The sequence below is a fragment of the Pristis pectinata genome, chromosome 43 (genome assembly GCF_009764475.1).
Source record: "Pristis pectinata isolate sPriPec2 chromosome 43, sPriPec2.1.pri, whole genome shotgun sequence".
Taxonomy (NCBI): domain Eukaryota; kingdom Metazoa; phylum Chordata; class Chondrichthyes; order Rhinopristiformes; family Pristidae; genus Pristis; species Pristis pectinata.
The window spans coordinates 3,620,474-3,644,499 of NC_067446.1; the positions used below are offsets into that span (position 1 = coordinate 3,620,474).

At 56.0% G+C, this 24,026-nt stretch overlaps 1 protein-coding gene across 2 annotated transcripts; it reads left to right on the plus strand.

The window, feature by feature from the left end:
- The first annotated feature begins 2,211 nt into the window (after positions 1-2,211).
- Positions 2,212-19,627, plus strand: idh3g (isocitrate dehydrogenase (NAD(+)) 3 non-catalytic subunit gamma). Of its 2 annotated transcripts, XM_052009099.1 has the most exons (14): positions 2,212-2,321; positions 5,744-5,791; positions 7,184-7,198; positions 7,981-8,078; positions 12,498-12,613; positions 12,877-12,937; positions 13,587-13,719; positions 14,434-14,567; positions 15,196-15,298; positions 16,016-16,162; positions 16,866-16,960; positions 17,297-17,357; positions 18,014-18,140; positions 19,499-19,610. In XM_052009099.1, the coding sequence occupies exons 1-13, from the start codon at positions 2,241-2,243 to the stop codon at positions 18,098-18,100; spliced, it is 1,179 nt and encodes a 392-aa protein (XP_051865059.1). In that variant the 5' UTR covers positions 2,212-2,240; the 3' UTR covers positions 18,101-18,140; positions 19,499-19,610. The 2 variants fall into 2 exon arrangements, with proteins under 2 accessions (XP_051865059.1, XP_051865060.1); XM_052009100.1 differs by lacking the exon at positions 7,184-7,198 and having other exon boundaries at positions 19,499-19,627.
- The last annotated feature ends 4,399 nt before the right edge of the window (positions 19,628-24,026 follow it).

Sequence of the window (24,026 nt, forward strand, 5' to 3'; positions counted from 1 at the left end):
CGGTCAACGTTTTGGGTCAGGGACCCTTCTTCAGAAATAATATTATTGACTTAGATGATGTGAAATTTATTTTTGCAGCAGCAGTACAGTGCAAAGCCAAAAAATTACGATGAATTACAAATTCAGCGTGCTCAGTCTACTGCTGTTCACGCTGCCGACCCATGACTGCTCTCCCAGCTCAAGATCCAACCATATCTTCAAGTTTGCTGATGATACAACAGTGGTGGGCCTCGTCAGCAGGAACGATGAAACAGCCTACAGAGAGGAGGTGTCGAGGCTGGCGGATTGGTGCTCAGTCGACAATCTCTCCTTGAACGTGGACAAAACAAGGGTGATGATTGTGGATCTTAGAAAGGCCCAGGCTGACCACTTACCCCTGTGCCTCAATGGCACCATTGTACAGAGTCAGCTGCTATAAGTTCTTGGGAATACATATAGCAGACGATCTGTCCTGGTCAACCAACATCTCCTCCCTCGCCAAGAAGGCACAGCAGTGTCTCCACTTTTTACGGCGGCTGAGTTGAGCAAACTTGCCCTCCCCCACCCTCACCACATTCTATAGGGGGTACCATTGAGAGTGTCCTGACCAGCTGCATCTCTGCCTGGTTCGGTAACTGTGACACCTCAGACCGCAAGTCTTTACAGCTGGAAAGATCATCGGAGCACCTCTTCCCTCCATCCTGGACATCTACAGCACACGCGAGGTCTGCAGAATGACCCTTCCCATCCCTCCCACGACCTATTTGCCCCACTGCCATCTGGCAAGCGCTACTGGAGCATCCGGGCCAGAACCACTAGACTGTATGACAGTTTTCTTCCCCCCACCCCCCCCCCAAGGCTGTCAGGCTCCTGAATACCCTGGAGACAGTTTCGGACAAATGCCGCGTCAAAAAGCATGAGCTGTGGGGAGAGGTGGAGAGGTTGGACAGACTTGGGTTGTTTTCTCTGGAGCGGTGGAGGCTGAGGGGGGACCTGATGGAGGTTTATAAGATTATGAGAGGCACAGAGAGAGGAGACAGCTGGTATCTTTTTCCCCAGGGTGGAAATATCTAATACCAGAGGGCGTGCATTGAAGGTGAGAGGGGGGTAAGTTGAAAGGAGATGTGCAGGGCAAGTTTTTTACACGGAGAGCGGTGGGTGCCTGGAGTGTGCTGCCAGGGGTGGGGGTGGAGGCAGATACGATAGAGGGGTTTAAGAGGCTGTTAGACAGGTACATGGATGTGCAGGGAATGGACGGATGTGGACATTGTGCACGCAGAAGGGATCAGGTGAATTTGGCGTCACGGTCAGCACAGACATTGTGGGCCGAAGGGCCTGTTCCTGTGCTGTACTGTTCTGTGTTGTGTTCAAAAGCCCTGGTTTGCACAGCGGTGTATAAGAACTTTGGCTACTGCTGAACATGTTTATACAATTAGTGCAACACACTGAGTTTTGTATTTTCTCCGTTGAACTCGGTTTTGCACTAACCCTGCACTAAATTGTATTCTGTATATACCGTCTTTTGCACTATTTGTACTTCCACAGATTTTTGTCTGTGTTTATTGTATGTCTTCTGTTCTACGTACGTCCTCTGTCGTGTGAGTCTGGGGGAAACGACATTTCGTTCCGCCATGTGTTTTTATAGCATATGGGTGAATGATAATAAAGTAACTTGATCCTTGAAATAAATCGTGCGAAAGAAGGTAGGAGAGTGGGGCTGAAATGGGACAGGACCTCGGTACAAGTGACAGTAATAAACCAATACCAATACAATACCAAACAGACAACCATGGCTGAATGGTGGAGCAAACTCGACGGGCCGAACGGCCTAACTCTGCGCCTACACCTTGTGGTCTAGGTGGACCCGATGGGCCGAAGAGCCTGCGGCCGGGGGGGGGGGGGTGGGGGGGAGGCGGGATTTGCAATTGCGAAGGGCCAGCACGGGCTGAGCGGACCGAACGGCCTCCTTTCCCCACGCCGGAGAGAGTTTCCCGCCACCCTCGCCGGGGGCTGGCAGGGCGGCAAAGGGCAGAATGGTCTCTGTGGGTGGGAGGGTGGCAGTGGGCTACAACTACAACTCCCAGAGGGCAGCGGGCGGAGCAGGGGATTGTGGGAGGGAGGAGGGCCGCCCCACGTGATCAGAGCTCCGCAGCACCAAGCGGGGGGGACTACATCCCCCAGAGTGCAGCGGGCGCGGCGCATGCGCGCTTCCGCACCCGGGACGGCGGCGCATGCGCGCTTCCGCACCCGGGACGGCGGCGATGGCGACGGCGGCGGCGGCTCCCCTCCTGCGGCGGTGGTTGGGCGCGGCGGCTCGCAGCCCCTTCGGGAGGCCGGCCCAGGTGAAGGGGAGGGAGGGTTGGGGGGGGGGACGGGCCGCCGGGTCGGGGGTGAGGGGAGGGGAGGCGGAGGGAGGAGGAGGAGGAGGAGGAGGAGGAGGAGGGGGCGACCGTTGAGGCGGCTCCCGCCCAGCCGCAGAGCCGCGCATGCGCCTGAGCGCCGGTTGGGGGAGCCTCTTAAAGGGGCCGCGTCCCCTCTTAAAGGGGCCGCGTCCCCTCTTAAAGGGGCCGCGTCCCCTCTTAAAGGGGCCGCGTCCCTGCTCAATTTCAGGCTGTGGGGATTGGTGAATTGGTGTTATTGTTGTCACTTGTACTGAGGTGCAGTGAGAGGCTTGTCTTGCATAGCATCCATACAGATCAAATCGTTGGATTACCCAGTGCATTGAGGTCGTACAGGGTAAAAACAATAACAGAATGCAGAATAAAGTGTCACAGCGACAGAGAAAGTGCAGTGCAGGCAGACAATAAGGTGCAAGGGCCACGATGAGGTGGATTGTGAGGTCAAGAGTCCGTCTTATTGGTATTGATTTATTATTGTCACTTGTACCAAGGTCCAGTGAAAAACTTGTCTTGCAAACCGATCGGACAGGTCAATTCATTACACAGTGCGGTTACACTGAGGTAGTACAGAGTGCATTGAGGTAGTACAAGGTAAAAACAATAACAGGATGCGGAGTAAAGTGTCTCAGCTACAGGGAAGCGCAGTGCAGGTAGACAATAAGGTGGAAGGTAGATTATGAGGTCAAGAGTCCATCTCATTGTATAAGGGGATCGTTCAATAGTCTTATCACAGTGGGATAGAAGCTGTCCTTGAGCCTGGTGGTAGGTGCCCTCAGGCCCTGAATCTTCTGCCCAATGGGAGAGGAGAGAAGAGAGAATGATCCGGGTGGGTGGGGTCTTTGATTATGCTGGCTGCTTCACCAAGGCAGTGAGAGGTATAGACAGAGTCCATGGAGGGGAGGCCGGTTTCTGTGATGTGCTGGGCTGTGTCTGCAACTCTCTGTGGGTTCTTACGGTCCAGGGCAGAGCAGTTGCCGTACCAAGCCGTGATGCATCCAGATATAATGCTTTCTGTGGTGCATGGATAAAAGTTGGTGCGTGTCAAAGGGGACGTGCCGAATTTCTTTAGCCTACATTTTATTATTTAGCTATAATAAACCAATACCAATAGATACCCTGCCCCAACTATTGTTGTCCCCCGCCACACCCCAAGAGCCACTGAAGTGGCATACATACCCAGGGTATAAGTGTGACGACACAGCCTCAGAATAAAGGGACGTCCCTTTAGAACTGGGATGAGGAGGAATTTCTTCAGCCGGAGGGCAGTGAATCTGTGGAATCCGTTGTCACAGAGGGCAGTGGAGGTCAAGTCACTGGGTTAAAAAAGATAGCCATGATTGAATGGCGGAGCAAACTTGATGGGCCGAATGCCCTAACCCTGCTCCTTTCCCTTATGGGCTTCTGGAAAGTTAGCATTTTGCAGCAGCAGCAGTGCACTGCGTGGATTTCCTCTGGGAGCTCCAGTTTCCTCCCACAAAAAGATGTATGGGTTAGGAGCAGTGGGAATGCTACGTTGGCGCCGGAAGCGTGGCGACACTTGCAGGCTGCTCCCCAGCACATTCTCAGTAACACAAAAAGACGCATTTCACTGTGTGTTTTGATGTACATGTAACTAATAAATATCTTGTATCTTAACTATAACTTAACAAAGATTTAAATTAATATAAATTGCACATAACAACAAACAATCTGCTGGAAGAACAGCGGGTCGAACGGCATCCAGATTCCAGCATCTGCAATGAAAGTCGAGTTTGTTGTTACGTGCACAAGTCCATGTGTGCATAGATGCAATGAAAGACTTACTTGCAGCAGCATCACAGGCACACAGCATCAGATAAGCAGCATTCACAAGAAAAACATAAACTAAACAGAAATTATACAATTTTTTTTACAAGAAAGAACACAATTATAACAAAAAAAAGTCTATTTTCGTGCAAAGTGATCAAAGTGGTCCCAGTGTTGCTGTACTGAGGCAGTGATTAGGGTTGTGCCGGTCGGTTCAAGAACCGAATGGTTGAAGGGAAGTCGCTGTTCCTGAACCTGGTGGTGTGGGGACTTCAGGCTTCTGTACCTCCTGCCCGATGGGAGCTGAGAAAAGACGGCACGGCCTGGGTGTTGATGGATCTTTGATGATGGATGTTTGCCTTCTTGAGGCAGTGAATTAGAATCCGGTTTATTATTACTGATATATGTTGTGAAATGTGTTGTTTTGCAGCAGCAGTCCAGTGGAAAACATAAAAGTTACTACAAGCCACAAAATAAATAAATAATGCGAAAGAGGAATAACGAGGGAGTGTTCATGGGTTCATGGACCGTTCAGAAATGTGATGGCGGAGGGAAGAAGCTGTTCCTGAATTGTTGAGTGTGGGTCTTCAGGCTCCTGTCCCTCCTCCCCGATGGTAGTAACAAGAAGAGGGCATGTTCCGGGTGGTGAGGGTCCTCAGTGACAGATGCCACCTTCTTGAGGCATCGCCTCTTGAAGATGTCCTCGATGGCGGGGAGGGTTGTGCCCGTGATGGAGCTGGCTGAGTCTATAACCCTCTGCAGCCTCCTGCGCGTTGGAACCTCCGTACCAGGCAGTGATGCAACTGGTCAGAACGCTCTCCACTGTCCATCTGTAGAAATTTGCAAGAGTTTCTGGTGATGTCTGGAATCTCCTCAAACTCCTAACGGTCGAGCCGCTGGCGTGTCTTCTTTGTGATTGCATCAATGTGTTGGGCCCAGGACAGATCCTCTGAGATGTCAACGCCCAGGAACTTGAAGCTGCTCCCCCTTTCCACCGCTGACCCCTCAGTGAGGACCAGTGTGTGTTCTCCCGACTTCCCCTTCCTGAAGTCCACAGTCAGTTCCTTGGTCTCGCTGACGTTGAGTGTGAGGTTGTTGTTGCAACACCACTCAACCAGCCGATCTATCTCACTCCTGTACGCCTCCCCATTGCCGTCTGAGATTCTGCCAACAACAGCGGTGTCATCGGTGAATTTATAGATTGCTATTGGTTTATTATTGTCACGTACCGAGGTCCAGTGAAAAACTTGTCTTGCAAACCGATCGTACAGGTCAATTCATCACACAGTGCAGTTACATTGAGTTAGTACAGAGTGCATTGAGGTAGTGCAGGTAAAAACAATAACAGTACAGGTAAAAGTCAATAACAAGAACAATAATCAACCCCGATGGGCTGAGTGGCCCTTTTCCCACCGCTCCAGAGTGCGGAGATGCCGGAAAGAAGCACCCATTGCAGTGGTGGGAGAAACTCGCGGCGGGAACATCTCCGCAGCCGGTGAAACGTTGCGGGCAGGAAGCGCCAAAGGTTGGAGCCGGGCACATGTTTGGTGGCGCTAACCCTTCCTCATTTTGTGCTCCAGGTTCCGAGTGCCGCCGCGTCCAGTCACCGAAGGCTTTCGGCTTTCGTTGTAAGTTTCCTCACGCCCTCCCCCCCCACCCCACCACCCCGCTTCAACCACTCTGGTGACGGGACGACAGAAATCGCCGCAGGCAATCCACTCCTCGCGCCCCTATGCTAAACCTGTTGGCAGCTGGTGCACGGGCTCTTGTTGGTTGGTGGGGCTCGGTGGTGGGCGCTCAGGCTGGGCTGGCTCCGGAGAGAGGCTCTCACCATGCGGACTGCTTCAGACTGCGACTGTCTGCTGACGCTTCACGGCCCAGCTTCCCAACACAGTCACTGCCCCCCCACCCTCACCCCACTTCCCCAACCCAAAGCCTCACAATCCGCCCTGCCCTTGCCCCTCCCAGTCTCAATGACCCCTCCCTCCCCTACACCCCTCCCCGTCTCTGTGACCCCCTCCGGCCTCCACACCCCACCCCGTCCCCGTGATCCCCTCCCTCTCTGTGACCCCCTCCCTCCCCTACACCCCTCCCCATCTCTGTGACCCCCTCCCTCCCCAACACCCCTCCCCATCTCTGTGACCCCCTCCGGCCCCTACACCCCGTCTCTGACCCCCCTCCCTACCCGACACCCCTCCCCGTCTCTGTGACCCCCTCCCTCCCCTACACCCCTCCCCATCTCTATGACCCCCTCCCTCCCCAACACCCCTCCCTGTCTCTGTGACCCCCCCCCTCCCCTACACCCCTCCCCGTCTCTGTGACCCCCTCCGGCCCCTACACCCCGTCTCTGACCCCCCTCCCTACCCGACACCCCTCCCCATCCCTGTGACCCCCTCTGGCCCCTACGACCCCTCCCCATGTCTGTGACCCCCTCCAGCCCCTACACCCCTCCCCAACTCGGTGACCCCCTCTAGCCCCAACACCCCTCCCTGTCTCTGTGACCCTCCCCGACACCCCTCCCCGTCTCTGTGACCCCCTCCGGCCCTTACACACCTTTCCTCAGGCTTTCGATCACCTTGTATGAACACATTTTCTAACCCAAGGCACAGGCTGCTCCTCCTCGATTTAACACTGAGCCTAACCCTACTGCAGCCCACCCTTTCCTCAGCTAACCCGTGCAGCCCCTCTCTGTCTGATGCTCTCTCATTGTTTGTCGACTGACCCTCTTTCGTACAGTCCCAACAGACCCCACCCCTTCCCGCTCACTCCCACCGTCCACACTCCCACAGATTACACTCAGCGATTGCTATGCAACATGCTGGCCTGCATTCCGACGCAGGACCTTTCCTCTTCACTGGCCCGGTCGTCTGTCCGTCTGTCCATCCAGACCAGTGCAAACCCCCACCCCGGAGTACCATTTTCCCCTGGAACAGGCTCCCGGGAATGGGATTTTGCCGGTTGCTTGTGCATTTGATTAACTTTTTTTTTCCTTTTCCTTTTCTGGCCTCCCTCTCGCCCAGACTGACCAAACAATAGTAAGTATAATAAGTATCATCTTTCAAACGCAGCTACAACACGGCTGTGGTGAACTCTGTCGGCTCGTGTAACTGGTGGTGAGAATGTCAGGAGACTCTACTTATACGTGATGGGGTGTCTCCAATTAGTCCCTCGTCCACTGGTCTGTGATATCCTACCCCAAGAGTGAGGGACTGAGAGACACCGGTCAGTGTACAGATCTCCCCTGAGAGGTAGGGACTGAGGGACACCGGTCAGTGTACAGATCTCCCCCTGAGAGAGAGGGAGGGACTGAAAGACACTGGTCAGTGTACAGATCTCCCCTGAGAGGTAGGGACTGAGGGACACCGGTCAGTGTACAGATCTCCCCCTGAGAGGCAGGGACTGAGGGACACCGGTCAGTGTACAGATCTCCCCCTGAGAGAGAGGGAGGGACTGAAAGACACTGGTCAGTGTACAGATCTCCCCTGAGAGGTAGGGACTGAGGGGCACCGGTCAGTGTACAGATCTCCCCCTGAGAGGCAGGGACTGAGGGACACCAGTCAGTGTACGGACCTCTCCCTGAGAGGCAGGGACTGAGGGACACCAGTCAGTGTGCGGATCTCCCCCTGAGAGGCAGGGACTGAGGGACATCCGTCAGTAAGTTCAGGTGTCAGAAAGCTAAGATGGGTGAGGAAACTCTGGGCCGACAGTCTTGCCTCACATCTCCGTGACTTCCCCAGAATCTGGCCTGTTTCCTTGCACACGGAGCTCCTTCTGGTGGCCCCTCCCCCACTGACCGTGCTCTCTCTCCTTCCCACAGCCACCCCCAGCCAAGTACGGAGGCCGACACACGGTGGCCATGATCCCAGGGGACGGAATCGGCCCCGAACTGATGGCGCACGTCAGGGACGTGTTCAGGTGAGTGCCCGTGTCTCCTGCAGTGGGCTAGAAGCTAGGGCTCGGGACACAATGCAGACAGCTGGGGTCAGGCACAGGCATGATGGGCTGAATGGTCTACATTTTCCATCAATCTCATTTCTTGTGTAAATAGTGTCTTGGTGGAAAGAATTCTGAACGACCCCACCTCTTCCCAGTCACTCACACCGTCTGCACTCCCAATGGGACCCCACCCCTTCCCATTCACCCCGACCGTCCGCACTCCCAATGGGACCCCACCCCTTCCCGTCCACTCCCACCGTCCACACTCCCAATGGGACCCCACCCCTTCCCGTCCACTCCCACCGTCTGCACTCCCAATGGGACCCCACCCCTTCCCGTCCACTCCCACCGTCCGCACTCCCAATGGGACCCCACCCCTTCCCGTCCACTCCCACCGTCCGCACTCCCAATGGGACCCCACCCCTTCCCGTCCACTCCCACCGTCCGCACTCCCAATGGGACCCCACCCCTTCCCGTCCACTCCCACCGTCCGCACTCCCAATGGATCCAACCCATACAATGGACGTTTCCCACTCACCAGGACCCCATTCCCCGCTTCCTATAAACTCACCGGGACCCGTCTCCCTTTCACCACACCCCCCAGAAACCCAGTACCCACGCTCTCTTGAACTTACCTGCTTCATTGGAAAATCTATCAATATACTAAATAATCTTACTAGAATTAAAAGTGTCTGGGAGCATTATTTGGAATAACGTCCAGAACTCTGAGGGGCATCGATAGGGCGAATGCACACAGTCTTTTCCCCAGGGTTGGGGAATCAAGAACCAGAGGGCACAGGTTTAAGGTGAGAGGGGAGAGATTTAATAGGAACCTGAGGGGCAACTTTTTCACCCGGAGGGTGGTCCGTAAATGGAACGAGCTGCCAGAGGAAGTGGGTGAGGCAGGTACATTAACAACATTTAGAAGACCCTTGGACAGCTACATGAATAGGAAAGGTTTAGAGGGATACAGGCCAAATGCGGGCAAGTGGGACTGGCTTAGATGGTCACCATGGACCAGTTGGGCTGAACAGCCTGTTCCCGTGCTGTGTGACGCTATGACTGTCGGTGGCAAGAGACAGAAAGAAGTCGATGTTCCGGGGGAGCTGGGTGTGTGTGCTTGTCAACAAGGGATGGAAATCATTAGAACAGTGCAGCACAATACAGGCCCTTCGGCCCACAATGTTGTGCTGCCCTTTAAACCTCGCCTAAGACTATCTAACCCCTTCCTCCCACATATCCCTCGATTTTAAATTCCTCCATATGCTTATCTAGCAGTCTCTTGAATTTGACCAATGTACCTGCCTCCACCACCGCCCCAGGCAGCGCGTTCCATGGCCCAACCACTCTCTGGGTAAAAAACCTCCCTCTGATATCTCCCTTGAACTCCCCACCCATTACTTTAAAGCCAAGCCCTCTTGTACTGAGCATCGGTGCCCTGGGAAAGAGGCGCTGGCTGTCCACTCTATCTATTCCTCTTAATATTTTGTCCACCTCTATCATGTCTCCTCTCATCCTCCTTCTCTCCAAAGAGTAAAGCCCCAGCTCCCTCAGTCTCTCCTCATACTCTCCAAACCAGGCAGTATCCTGGTACCATGCTGGTAATGCAAGCATTTAGAAAGCAAATGAAACTCTGGCCTTTATTGCAGAAGGATTTGAGAACATCTTGCTCCAGGGGATTAAACAGGCTGGGATCTTGCAAAGAGTCTTCAACCCGAAACATTAACTGTTTTTCCAAAGTTGCCGAGTGCTTCAAGCATTTTCAGTCTTACCACTCCTGCATTTCCTTCTTGATTTTCCCATTATTTAAGATAAGATCTCTTTATTAGTCACATGTACATCGAAACCCACAGTGAAATGCATCTTTGCAGTGTTCTGGGGCCAGCCCGCAAGTGTTGCCACTCTTCCGGTGCCAACATAGCATGCCCACAACTTCCTAACCCGTACGCCTTTGGAATGTGGGAGGAAACCAGAGCACCCGGAGGAAACCCACGCAGACGCGGGGAGAACGTACAAACTCCTCATAGGCAGCAGCCGGAATTGAACCCGGGTTGCTGGCGCCGTAATAGTGTCACCCAGAGTACCGTGAACGGGTCTGGTCTGCCCACCCGAGGAGGGACCAGACCCGTGGTAAGGGAAGTGCAGCGAAGGTTCACCGGATCAATTCCTGGGAAGGGAGGGTCTGACCCATGACCAGAGGTCAGGCAGACCAGCCCTGCCCTCCCTGGGGCGTAGAGCAACAAGAGGAGATCCCGTTGAAATTCCAGAGAGGGTGAATGCAGGGAGGGTGTTTTTCCCCCGGCTAGGACCAGTGGGGCATAGAATAAAAGGGGTCACAGAACAGCAGAGGAATGGACCCACAATTCCTTCACCCAGAGGATGGGAAATCTTCGGAATTCTTTCCCCAAGCGCTGGACACCATGCCGAATTAAACTAAATCTGTTTAATTAAACTAAATTCATGTGGTCAGACCACACTTTGAGTACTGTGTCCAGTTCTGGTCGCCTCGTTATAGGAAGGATGTGGAGGTGTTGGAAAGGGTGCAGAGGAGATTCACCAGGATGCTGCCTGGTTTAGAGAGTGTGCATTATGAGGAGAGACTGAAGGAGCTAGGGCTTTACCCTTTGGAGAGGAGGAGGATGAGAGGAGACATGATAGAGGTGTACAAAATATTAAGAGGAATAGATAGAGTGGACAGCCAGCGCCTCTTTGCCAGGGCACCAATGCTCAATACAAGAGGGCATGGCTTTAAAGTAATGGGTGGGAAGTTCAAGGGAGATATCAGAGGAAGATTCTTTACCCAGAGAGTGGTTGGGGCATGGAATGCGCTGCCTGGGGCGGTGGTGGAGGCAGGTACATTGGTCAGATTCAAGAGGTTGCTAGATAAGCATATGGAGAAATTTAAAATATAGATAGTCTTAGGCGAGGTTTAAAGGTCAGCATGACACTGAGGGCCGAAGGGCCTGTATTGTGCTGTACTGTTCTATGTTCTATGATAAATCCCTTCCGCCTGCACATGATCCACATCCCTCTGTTCCCGGCATGCTCGTGTGCCTGTCTAAAAGCCTCTTAAACACCACGTTGAGCAACCACGATTTTCTCATCAGTAAACACCGAGAAGGAATATTCATTATAAATCCCACCCATCTCCTGTAGCTTGAGACGTCGGCACCCCTGCTGATCTCTCAGGGGACCCACTCTCTCCCCAGCCACCCTTTTACTCTTTATGTAACTATAGAACCTCTTGGGATTTATCCTTAACCTTCCCTGCCAGATCCATCTCATACCCTCTCTTTGCCCTCCTGATTTCCCTCTTAAAAGTATTCGTAGTCTTTCTATAGTCATCAAGGGATTCACTCGTCCCCGACCTCTTTAATGCTTCCTTCATTTTCTTGACCAGAGCCTCAATATCTCTCATCAGCCAAGAGTTCCTAAACATTGCAGGTTTACCCTTCATGATAACAGGAACATGCTGCGCCTGGACTCCTGATATCACCCTCTTAAAAGCCTCCCACTTGCCATTCATTCCTTTCCCTTCAAACAGGCTCACCCAATTGACCTCTGCTAGATCCTGCCTAATTCCCTCAAAATTAGCCCTGCTCCAGTTTGGGAGCCTGACCCGTGGACCTGTCCTATCCTTCTCCACATATTAAAATCAGTAGAATTGTCCATATTCTATTCACGTCCAATATCCAACAATGCCCGTCTCCATTCTCTGCACATCCACATGCCTATCTAAGAGCCTCTTGAATGCCTCCACCCCCACCCCTGACAGTGCATTCCAGGCACCCACCACTCTCTGTGTTAAACAACTTGCCCCGCACATTTCCTTTAAGCCTTCCCCCTCTCTTATGCATGTCCTGTAGTATCAGACATTTCTACCCTGGAGAAATAGACACTCATTTACTCTCTCTCTCTCTCTTCCCTCTCTCTCTCTCTCTCTCTCTCTCTCTCTCTCTCTCTCTCGCTCTCGCTCTCACACTATCTTAATTTTATAAACCTCTATCAGGTCTCCCCTCAGCCTCCGCCGCTCCAGAGAAAACAAACCAAGTCTGTCCGACCTCTCCTTGTAACTCATGCCCCTCTAATCCAGGCAGCGTCCTGGTGAACCTCTCCACACCCTCTCCACCCGCTCCAGAGCCTCTGCGTCCTGCCTGTAATGGAGGCAACCGGAAATGCACACAGTAGTCCCAAGTGCGGCTGTTCAGAGATGAGAAGAGGGTGGGAAGTCTCTGCAATCCTCTCCCCGAGAGGCTCAGTTGCTGAGTTAATACATCCAAAGGTATTCCGGGAAGGAAGGGAAATGCAAGAGCAGGAAAGTGAAGCCAAGGTCAACATGGAGAATGGGGTGGGAGGGTTCCGGCTCCCCTCTTTCTGACCTTCTCTCTCCCGCTCCAGGTGTGCGTGTGTCCCGGTCGATTTCGAGGTGGTGCACGTGCATCCTTCCCTAGACAACACGGCCAGCATCGAGGGCGCGTTGACAGCCATCCGGAGGAACCGCGTGGCGCTAAAGGGTGAGAGAGGCGGCCATGCCAGGAGTAGCACTGGGCACAATCCCCACAGAGCAGACCTCTTCCCATCCACTCCCACTGGCCGCACTCCCAATGGGACCCCACCCCCTCCCATTCACTCCCACTGTCCCATCATCTCACGTGACACTGAAAGTAGCAGGTGGAGATTCCCATTCAACGATTTTCCCAGATTTCACCACACCGTTAGCCATAGGGAGCTGTCCCATAGATGTGTGTTTCCTAACTCTGCTGTGTGTTCATCGCAGGTAACATTGAAACCAACCACAACATGCCTCCGTCACACAAGTCCAGCAACAATCTGCTACGGTAAGTGTGGGTTTATATATAGAATAACAGGTCCCTGGGAGTGGGTTACAGGATGGGATCTGATCCAGGGGTTCGGGGGGTTTATATATAGAATAACAGGTCCCCGGGAATGGGTTACAGGCTGGGGTCTGACCCAGGGGTTCAGGGGGTTTATATATAGAATATCAGGTCCCAGGAGTGGGTTACAGGCTGGGGTCTGACCCAGGGGTTCAGGGGGTTTATATATAGAATATCAGGTCCCGGGAGTGGGTTACAGGCTGGGATCTAATCCAGGGGTTCAGGGGGTTTATGTATAGAATAACAGATCCCCGGGAGTGGGTTACAGGCTGGGATCTGATCCAGGGGTTCAGGGGGTTTATATATAGAATAACAGGTCCCTGGGAGTGGGTTACAGGCTGGGATCTGATCCAGGGGTTTGGGGGGTTTATATATAGAATAACAGATCCCCGGGAGTGGGTTACAGGCTGGGATCTAATCCAGGGGTTCAGGGGGTTTATATATAGAATAACAGGTCCCTGGGAGTGGGCTACAGGCTGGGGTCTGATCCCAACGGTATATAACAGATGATACTCTGGGTGTTGTGACTGTCCTGCGTCGTTACTCCAAGCCTCTAACCTCTCCCTCTCCCCCACTCACTGGCTGACGGTAGGACAAGCCTGGACCTCTACGCTAACGTCATCCACTGCCGCAGCCTGCCTGGTGTGCTGACCAGGCACCAGGGCATCGACATCCTGATCATCCGGGAGAACACCGAGGGGGAATACAGCAACCTGGAGCACGAGGTGGGTGCTGCCAGGGCAAGCTCACCACTCCCCTCCCCCCCACCCAAACTCTGAGTGTGACAGAGCGCTGGCAAGGCGGGGAGCGTCTGCAAACGGCCACACCGTTGTGGAGTGCTCCGTGTCAGTCTCCCACCAGTGAGCTGTTGGTGTGTGTGTGTGTGTGTGTGTGTGTGTGTGTGAACCTATTCCGGCGTGCTGTCCTGTTTATGGAGGTGTGTGCAGGGGCCTTCTCTTGCACACGCGAGCTGTTTGTATCACTGAGTGTGTGCCATGAACAGGCGTTCTGTTTGCGTCAGTGCACTTGTAACGCCCAAGTATCCTGTGTCTGTGTTGTGTTTGTGTGCCTCTCTGTGTGTATGTGTGTGTCTGAGTGAGTGTCTGTGTGTTTGAGAGTGTCTTAGTATGTTTGAGCGCGAGTCTATGTTTATCTCTGAGTGTGTGTGTGTGTGTGTGTGTGTGAGAGAGAGTGTCTTAGTGTGTGTCTGAGAGTATCTTTGTGTGTGTGAGTCTGAGAGTGTCTTTGTGTGTGTGTGTCTGAGAGCGTCTTAGTGTCTGTATGTCTGAGAGCGCTTTAGTGTGTGTGTGTCTGAGAGCGTCTTGGTGGGACGCTCTTAGACACACTGACAACCCTAACCCACTGTTGGTGGGATCTTGCTGTGTCACGGTCAGTGGCCTGCCACCACGCCCTCACTGAATCACGGCGTTCTCCGACAGAGCGTGGCCGGGGTGGTGGAGAGCCTCAAGATAATCACCAAGCGCAACTCACTCAGGATCGCGGAATACGCCTTCCAAGTGGCCCGGGCGCGGGGCAGGGAGAGGGTCACTGCCGTGCACAAGGCCAACATCATGTGAGTATGGGGGAACCCCTCAGCCACGCCCGCCAGAGGGAGCGAGGGGGTGACGGGGAGGGGTGTAGGGGAGGGAGGGAGTCACGGAGACGGAGAGAGGTGTCAGGGAGGGAGGGGGTCACGGAGACGGGGAGGGGTGTAGGGGAGGGAGGGAGTCACGTAGACGGGGAGGGGTGTAAGTGAGGGAGGGGTTCATGGAGATGGGAGGGGTGTAGGGGAGCGATGGGGTCACAGTGACAGGGAGGGGTGTAGGGGAGGGACGGGGTGATGGAGATGGGGAGGGGTGTAGGGGAGGGAGGGGATTCAGAGATGGGGAGGGGTGTAGGGGAGGGAGGGGGTGACGGAGACGGGAAGGGGTGTAGGGGAGGGAGGGGGTGACGGAGACGGGGAGGGGTGTAGGAGGGGGAGGGGTGTAGGGGAGGGAGGGGGTGACGGAGACGGGGAGGGGTGTAGGGGAGGGGAGAGATGTAGGGGACGGAACAGGCTGACTTTAAAGTAACTGCTGAACCTATCGGAGGAGAGGTGTGGAGGGAGATGGTGCAGATGGTCTCCCACCCCTCCAACACACACCCCCTCCCCACCCCACCCGCCGCACCCCACCTCACCCCAACACCTCGTTACCTTTCAGGAAGCTTGGGGACGGACTCTTCCTTCAGTGTTGCAAGGAGGTGGCGGCTGGTTACCCTGACATCAAGTTCGACAGCATGATTGTTGACAACACCACAATGCAGGTACGCGTGTCCCGGGGAACGCGGGGTGGGTGTAGGAGTGGGCCACCGACTCAATCCTCCGGGATCATGGATGAATTCTCGCCAGGATGATGGTCCCTTTCCTTTGGCACAGAGGGGGCTTGGAGAGATCGAACCAGGCTGTTGGCAAGTTAGACAAGGTGGGAATGTTGGCCAGGAGTTGAGGAGAGGTCTCCCTCCCACTGCCTCCTTCCGCCCCTCCCCACCCGTCCCACCTCACACATGATCCAGTGTGAAGGGGTATGGGAACAAGGGTGGATTAACATAGTACGTGTACCCCTCCCTGTCTCTGGGATCCCCTCCGGCCCCTACACCTCTCCCCGTCTCCATGACCCCCTCCAGCTCCTACATCCCTCCCCGTCTCCGTGACCCCCTCCGGCCCCTACACTCCTCCCCGTCTCTGTGATCCTGTCCAGCCCCTACACCCCTCCCCGTCTCTGTGACACCCTCCAGCCCCCACACTCCTCCCCATCTCTGTAACCACCCCTACCCCTCCCCTACACCCCTTCAATTCTCTGTTATGCCCTCCGGCCCCTACACAATCCTGACCACTCAGCCCATCGCCTGACAGTGGGGGTGGCAGAGATGGGGTGCCAAGGTGCTCCTGAGTGGTTGGGTGTGGACAGGAGAGGAGGGGAGGGGTTGGACGGACCAGGCGTGTTGACCACAGCCTCCCCGGCCTTTCTGCTCTCCCCGCAGCTCGTGGCCAAGCCACAACAGTTCGATGTGATGGTGATGCCCAACCTGTATGGGAACGTAGTGAGCAACGTCTGTGCTGGGCTGGTGGGAGGTCCGGGGCTGGCTCCCGGTGCTAACTACGGCAAGGACTACGCCGTCTTCGAAACGGTGAGCGGATAATGGTCAACGGTTACCAGTTCTATCTAGGAGCAAGGGAGGGGCGGTGAGGAGGGAAGAGGGAGTGCCGCGCTGTCAGAGGGATGGTGAGGAGGGAAGAGGGAGCGCCGTGCTACGGGAGGGGCGGCGAGGAGGGAGTGCCGCGCTGAGGCAGGGTTGGTGAGGAGGGAGTGCCGCGCCGTGCTGAGGCAGGGGTGGCGAGGAGGGGAGTGCGGTGCTGTGGGAGGGGTGGCGAGGAGGGAGCACTGTGCCGCAAGAGGGGCGGTGAGGAGGGAGCTCCACGCTTCAGGAGGGGCGGTAAGGGGGGAGCGCTGTGCTGCAGGAGGGGCGCTGAGGAGGGAGCGTCGCACTGTAGGAGAGGTGGTGAGAAGGGAGCGCCACACTTTGCCCCAAGGCATTGTACCTGATGAACAGTATCCCCCAGCAATCCACAGTGAGAGTGTGTGCATCAACTACCTCTACATCTGTACCAACATCTGCATCACAACAGATGTGGCGTTGTTCACCGCGGGGCCCAGCTGTGCCCTCACAACCTGTACTTTTAGCCACGAGAGCAAGGTGACAGGGTGTTTCAGTCTGAATGCGATCCAACAGTGCGAGCACGAGACGCCGTTCCGCTCCACCGCGCCAAAAACATCCAGGGCTCCTGTCACGGTAACTGCTGACCGGAGCATCCACCGTTCACTATCCACAGGGTACAAGGAACACAGGCAAGAGTATCAGCAACAAGAACATCGCCAATCCTACCGCCATGCTGCTGGCAAGCTGCCTCATGCTCGACCACCTCGGGTACGACACTTATCGAGGAGTTCCAGGCTGGGGTCTGATCCAGGGGTTCGGGGGGTTTATATATAGAATAACAGATCCCCGGGAGTGGGTTACAGGCTGGGATCTGATCTGGGGTTCAGGGGGTTTATATATAGAATAACAGACCCCCGGGAGTGGGTTACAGGCTGGGGTCTGATCCAGGGGTTCGGGGGGTTTATATATAGAATAACAGGTCCCCGGGAGTGGGTTACAGGCTGGGATCTGATCCAGGGGATACCGCTTCTCTATACCTGCTCCCTCTTCATATTGCTTTGTTATTGTAACACACCTCTTCCTTTGTCTCTTTCTCTTCCCAAGGCTCCACAGTTTTGCCAGTTTGATCCGAAACGCTGTAATGGTGACCATGAATGAACACCGGGTGAGTGACTCGTACTTCCCCTTTTCCTGTACCACGGTTCCTGGATTAGCTGGGTGGTTTGCCGCTGTGTATGTGATGGATGTGTGTATCTCTGACAGTGAGATTAAGCCAGGATTTCTCAAGCCGATTCTTCTGTCAAAATCCAGCTGTGAATACTGTGTCTGAATCTCTACATCCCTCGCAACCCACACACTGTCCAACTCTGCACTTGATGCCTTTCCCACCCTGACATATAGAGAGAGCTTCACTCTGTGCCTGACCCCGGGAGTGTGATGGGACGGTGTGGAGGGAGCTTCACCCTGTGTCTGACCCCAGGAATGTGTGATGGGACGGTGTAGAGGGAGCTTCACTCTGTGTCTGACCCTGGGCGTGAGTGATGGGACTGTGCGGGGGGAGCTTCACCCTGTGTCTGACCCCGGGAGTGTGTGATGGGACGGTGCGGAGGGAGCTTCACCCTGTGTCTGACCCCGGGAGTGTGTGACGGGACGGTGCGGAGGGAGCTTCACCCTGTGTCTGACCCCGGGAGTGTGTGACGGGACGGTGCGGGGGGAGCTTCACCCTGTGTCCGACCCCGGGAGTGTGTGACGGGACTTTGCGGAGGGAGCTTCACTGCACACCTAACCCCTGCTGTCCCTGGACTCTCTGTGTGTTTGCAGCTTCACACTCCGGATATTGGTGGGATGGGGACCACAGTGGAGGTGGTTCAAGCCATCTGCCAGCTCATCCAGAACCGAAGTGACTGACCAGCACTCACATAAAGCCCCAGAACGCAGGCACCCTTGGGTAAGTGGACACGTTCACCACCGCCAATGCTGAGCATAGGGTCATCGAGCGATATAGCACTGAGACCTTTCAGTCCAACTGGTCCAATGCCGACCAAGGTTCCCATCTAAGCCTGTCCCATTTGCCCGCGTGTGGCCCATAACCCTCTAAACCTTTCCCCTCCACGTACCTGTCCCAGTGCTGTAACTGTACCCCACTCTACCACTTCCTCTGGCAGCTCGTTCCACACACCCACCCCCCTCTGGGTGAAAAACTTGCCCCTTTAAATCTTTCCCCTCTCACCTTAAACCTGTGCCCTCTAGTTTTAGACTCCCCAACCCTGGAGGGGGATATAGACAGTGACCGCCCACCTTCTCTATGCCCCCTCATGATGTTATAAACCTCCATCAGGTCGCCCCTCAGCCTCCTCCGCTCCAGGGAAAACAGTCCCGGCCTGTCCGGCCTCTCCTTATAACTCGAGCTCTCCGGTCCCGGCAATGTCCCGGTGAATCTTTCCCGCACCCTCTCCGGCTCAGTGACGTCCTCCCTGTAGCTGGGCGACCGGAACTGCGCCCAACACTCCAACTGCGGTCTCCTGTACAGCTGTAATGGGACGTCCCGACTCTTGTACTCGGTGCCCTGACTGATGAAGGCTGGCGTGCCGAATGCCGTCTACACTGCCCTGTCTACCTGTGTCCCTACTTTCAGGGAACCGTGTATCTCTACCACTGGGTCCCTCTGTTCTACAACACTCCCCAGGGTAAGGTCATTCACTATGAAAGTCCTGCCCTGGTTTAACTTCCCAAAATGCACCACCTCACACTTGTCTGAGTTAAACTCCATCTGTCGCTCCTTGGCCCATTTCCCCAGTTGATCCAGATCCTGGTGTAACCTGAGACAGCCTCCCTCACCGTCCACCACACCACCGATTCCGGTGTCAGCTGCAAACTTACTAGCTGTGCCAACTACATTCTCATCTCATGGGAGGGGCGGTGAGGAGGGAACGTCGCACTGTGGGAGGGGTGGTGAGGAGGGAGTGCTGCGCCACGGGAGGGACGGGGAGGAGTGCTGTAGGAGGGAGCGCCACGGGAGGGACAGGGAGGAGGGAGTGCCGAGGGAGGGGCGGGGAGGAGGAAGCGCCGCGCTGCGGGAGAGCCGAGCAAGGTGGAGACACTCTGTCACCAGGAGACCGTTTCCCTCGGTAGCAAGAGCCGTGACTCCTCCAGACCTCCTCTCGCCCCTTCCCTTGGGGTCAGGAGGGGCGGAGAGACCGGGGGCGGGTGGGTGGGGGTGAATCGAGGGTGGGGAGAGGAATGCGGGTGGAATTGAGGCAGCATGGCTGTTCCTGACCTTCCTCCCTCTCCTTCCTCCCCCCACAGATGCCGACTGTCCGCCGATCTCCCACCATGACAAGTGACCTGCTTCCTCCTGACCGCTGCCTGAGGTCGTGCCCGTGTCATCGGGGGTGTGGGGGGAGGATGGGGGGGGACGGGTGAGAGGTTCGGGTCCGGCTGATGGTGGGGGGGGGGGGGGGGGGGGGTGGTGTGATGGTTGCGGGGGACAGACCCACCCCGGCAAGTGCTGAGCACCCCCCTCGGGGACCACTGCCATCCCTTCCCCCTCCCACCCACAGTCCGCCCTCTCAACCCAGAACCCCCTGGGACCAAACACCGCCAAGCTTGTTCCCTCCGTTCCCCCTCTACCCCGACCCTGCTCTCCCCCAACCCTCTCTCTCTCCTCCCCCGTTATCCCCTCTCTCCATTCTCCCTCCTCTCTTTCCCCCGATCCACCTTTCCCCTCTCCCACCGCTCCCACTTTCTTCCCCTTTTCCCCTCCTCCAACCTCCTCTCTCCTCCTCTCCCCCTCCGTCCCTCTCTCTCCCCCTCCGTCCCTCTCTCGTCTTCCCGTTCCTCGCTCTCCCCCTCCGTCCCTCACTCTCCCCCTCCGTCCCTCTCTCTCCCCCTCCGTCCCTCTCTCGTCTTCCCGTTCCTCGCTCTCCCCCTCCGTCCCTCTCTCTCTCCCCCTCCGTCCCTCTCTCTCTCCCCCTCCGTCCCTCTCGCTCTCCCCCTCCGTCCCTCTCTCTCTCCCCCTCCGTCCCTCTCTCTCCCCCTCCGTCCCTCTCGCTCTCCCCCTCCGTCCCTCTCTCTCTCCCCCTCCGTCCCTCTCGCTCTCCCCCTCCGTCCCTCTCTCTCCCCCTCCGTCCCTCTCTCGTCTTCCCGTTCCTCGCTCTCCCCCTCCATCCCTCTCTCTCTCCCCCTCCGTCCCTCTCTCTCCCCCTCCGTCCCTCTCTCTCCCCCTCCGTCCCTCTCGCTCTCCCCCTCCGTCCCTCTCTCTCTCCCCCTCCGTCCCTCTCTCTCCCCCTCCGTCCCTCTCTCCCCTTCCCTCCCCCCTCCTTCCTCCCTCCTTCCCTTGCTCTCTCTCCCCCTTCCCTCTCTCCCTCCCTCCCTCTTCCCCTCCCTCCCTCTCTCCCCCTCCTTCCCTCTCTCTCCCCTTCCCTCCCTACTCTCCCTCTCTGTACCCCCATCCTTCTCTCTACCCCTTCCCCCTCCACCTCTCCACCCCTGCGCCCGCTCTCCATTTCCTCTCTGCCCACAAATCGGTCCCTCCCTCAGCCCCTGAAACTCCCCACCCCCTCCGCCCACCACCGAGGCCCTGCCCCCTACCTCCCTGCCTCAATTCCCAGACCCTCACCCTTGCACTGCGACCAACCTGTTCCCCCACCCCACTCATCATCAGCACCTCCTGCCCATTGCCGCAGTCCAGGTTTTGCTTCAGCTGTCTGTCCGTCCCCAAAACCCTCCCCACCACCACCCCCCCTCTGCCCAACATCCCCCATGCTTCAGCTAAAGCAACCCTGGCACCACTGTGCGAGTAATCTGTCGTCAGTGTTCTGTAATCAGTGTTCCTTCCACTGCAGTGTAATAAAGGTCATGTCCACCACAGCTCATGGGGCCTGCGATTATTTACCACCCCATCTGTCCCTGCTTATCCTTCCCGTCGGTGTGGGTTACAGGCTGGGATCTGATCCAGGGGTTCGGGGGGCTTACATATAGAATAACAGATCCCCGGGAGTGGGTTACAGGCTGGGATCGGATCCAGGGGGTCAGGGGGATTTATATCTAGAATAACAGATCCCCGGGAGTGGGTTACAGGCTGGGATCTGATCCAGGCGTTTGGGGGGTTTATATATAGAATAACAGGTGTCCGGGAGTGGGTTACAGGCTGGGATCTGATCCAGGGGTTCGAGGGGTTTATATATAGAATAACAGATCCCTGGGAGTGGATTACAGGCTGGGATCTGGTCAGGGGGGGTTATATATAGTATAACAGATCCCCGGGCGTGGTTTACAGGCTGGGATCTGATCCAGGGGTTCGGGGCGGGGTGGTTTATATATAGAATAACAGATCCCTGGGAGTGGGTTACAGGCTGGGGTTTGATCCAGGGGTTCGGGGTGTTTATATATAGAATAACAGACCCCTGGGAGTGGGTTACAGGCTGGGGTCTGATCCAGGGGATCCAGGACACTGAGCGTCTGGGGTGGCGCTGCTAGTGGGGTCTTGCTGTGCTTATGAGCCCTTCCTCTGTCTTGCTGGAAGCCACCCGCACGCCCCCACCCAGTGTCCCATCCCGTTGAGGTGGATGGGGTGGCTTCAGTGAGTGTCCAGAATCAGGTGGTTTCCCCGGTTACTGGGCGGGGGGTGCCAGAGGTGTTTGGTCTGGGCTCACACCCCTCTGGCAACCAGTCCTATTAACGTTGGAGGGGGGTTCCTTTGTGCCTGCTGTCCTCGGGGGTGTGGGGGGCAGGGTGTGGGTTTGGGGGGGGGGGTGCTGTCGAAGTGTCCTGGGGGACCACGTTGGTCTTCCTTCCGCTCCGGTCTTGTCCGTCGGGAGTGTCCCAAATCCTGTCTCTCCTGCAGAGTGAGAGAGGGAGGCAGAGGCAGGGATGGTGGGAGGGGACGAGAGGGAGAGGGAGAGGGAGGTAGGAGGTCCACCCTCATTTCTGTGACCCCCCCCTCCTTCCCCTACCGCCCTCCCCATCTCTCTGACCCCCCCCTCCCTCTCCACATCCCCGTCCCTCTCCAACCTCCTGATTTCCCCCCTCCCACCCCACCTCCCCACCGCTGGCCCTCTTGAGATCCGGGATATTCCCTCCCTGGACCCCCTCCCTCTTGGTGACACTGCGGAGAAGCTGCCTGTTTGTTCCGGACCGACGTTCCTCCGAAGCGGCCATGATCCCATTCGGAAGGATTGGCGTGGGGCCACTTTGGGACGTTGAAGCCCCTGCAGTGTGATGTGATTGCCCTGGGCTCTCTCACACTCAGCCAGCGGCCAGCCCTCCCGTTCTCTCCCACATCCCCTTCCCGGCTCATTATCCATCTGTCCCGCGACCTGTAAGATTCGCTAAAAGCCCCGCGTGCAATTTAAGTGCAATCCTGAGACATTACGTTCTTCCGATTATTCCCTACAGGGGGAAATTAATGGTGCAGGAATTCGGGAAACTTCCACTGGGAAACCACCAGCGGTGAGCTCGCACTTGTCTGGCAAACGGGCGGTGAAGCCACTTCCTTTGGGAAGGAGGCACCTTGCGTGGTGGGGGGGGGGGGTGGTGGATGGAACAGGTTGGGCGGTGGCTGGGGAGGGGGATACGGATAGGTGAAGTGAGTGGGCAAAGATCCAGCAAACGGAGTTTAATGTGGGGGAAATTCGGATTTGTCCGGAAGGGAATGCAGAGGCGTAACATCGCAGAGCGTGGGAAAAGGCCCTTTGGCCCAACAGGTCCATGCTGACCAGTCCCCTTCCCCCCCCCCCCTTCCCTCCTCCGTCTACCCACTTCACACACAGGTTCCCCGCGCCCTCCCCCACACCCGCTTTCGTTCCAAGTGTTGGTCACCTCTCCCTTCTCCATGCTGTACGCCTCTCCCCTGATGGTGCCCATTCTCACCCGAACCCAGCACCGGTCATCCTGATGAGCTCCCTCTTCTGTGGCCCCCCCTCCTTCCATGTCACCCCAGCTGCTGTTGTCTCTCTCCCTCTCTCTCCCTCTCTCTCTCTCTCTTTGCCCGCCCCCCCCCATCTCTCATTCACCAGCCACTGTCCGCCAACCCCACCCCCGCTGCCCTCCCCTACCCTGTATCATCGTATTAGGGAACCGTTCAGTAGTCTTATCACAGTGGGGTAGAAGCTGTTATTGAGCCTGGTGGGACGTGCCCTCAGGCTCCTGTATCTTCTACCTGACGGAGGGAGAATGTCCCGGGTGGGTGGGGTCTTTGATGATGCCGGCTGCTTCACCAAGGCAGCGAGAGGTAAAGACAGAGTCCGCGGAGGGGAGGCTGGTGTCCGTGACGCGCTGGGCTGTGTCCGCAACTCTCTGCAGTTTCTTGTCGACCTGGGCAGAGCAGTTGCCGTACCAAGCCGCAATGCATCCGGATAGGATGCTTTCTCAGGTACATTGATAAAAGTTGGTGAGTGTCAAAGGGGACAAACCAAATTTCTTTAGCCTCCTGAGGAAGTAGAGGCGCTGGTGAGCTTTCTTGTCCGTGGCGTCTATATGATTGACCAGGACAGGCTGTTGGTGATGTTCACTCCCAGGAACTTGGAGCTCTCAACCCTCTCGACCTCTGCACCATTGATGTAGACAGGTGCATGTGCACCGCCCCCTTTCCTGAAGTCAATGACCAGCTCTTTTGTTTTGCTGACATTGAGGGAAAGGTTGTTGTCATGACACCATGTCACTCGGCTCTCTATCTCCTTCTTGTACTCATTGTTATTTGAGATACAACCCACTACGGTGGAGTCATCTGCAGAATCTGGCCACGCAGTCGTGAGTGTATAGGGAGTAGAGTAGAGGGCTGAGGACGCAGCCTTGTGGGGCACCAGTGTTGAGGATAATGGTGCTGGAGGTATTG

Bases quoted from the DNA above. Each gene is read 5' to 3' on its own strand.
- idh3g (XM_052009099.1), top strand. From the start codon at position 2,241: ATGGCGACGGCGGCGGCGGCTCCCCTCCTGCGGCGGTGGTTGGGCGCG. The intron at 8,079-12,497 runs GTGAGTGCCCGT...CTCCCGCTCCAG, and splicing joins CACGTCAGGGACGTGTTCAG to GTGTGCGTGTGTCCCGGTCG. The intron at 15,299-16,015 runs GTACGCGTGTCC...CTCTCCCCGCAG, and splicing joins TTGACAACACCACAATGCAG to CTCGTGGCCAAGCCACAACA.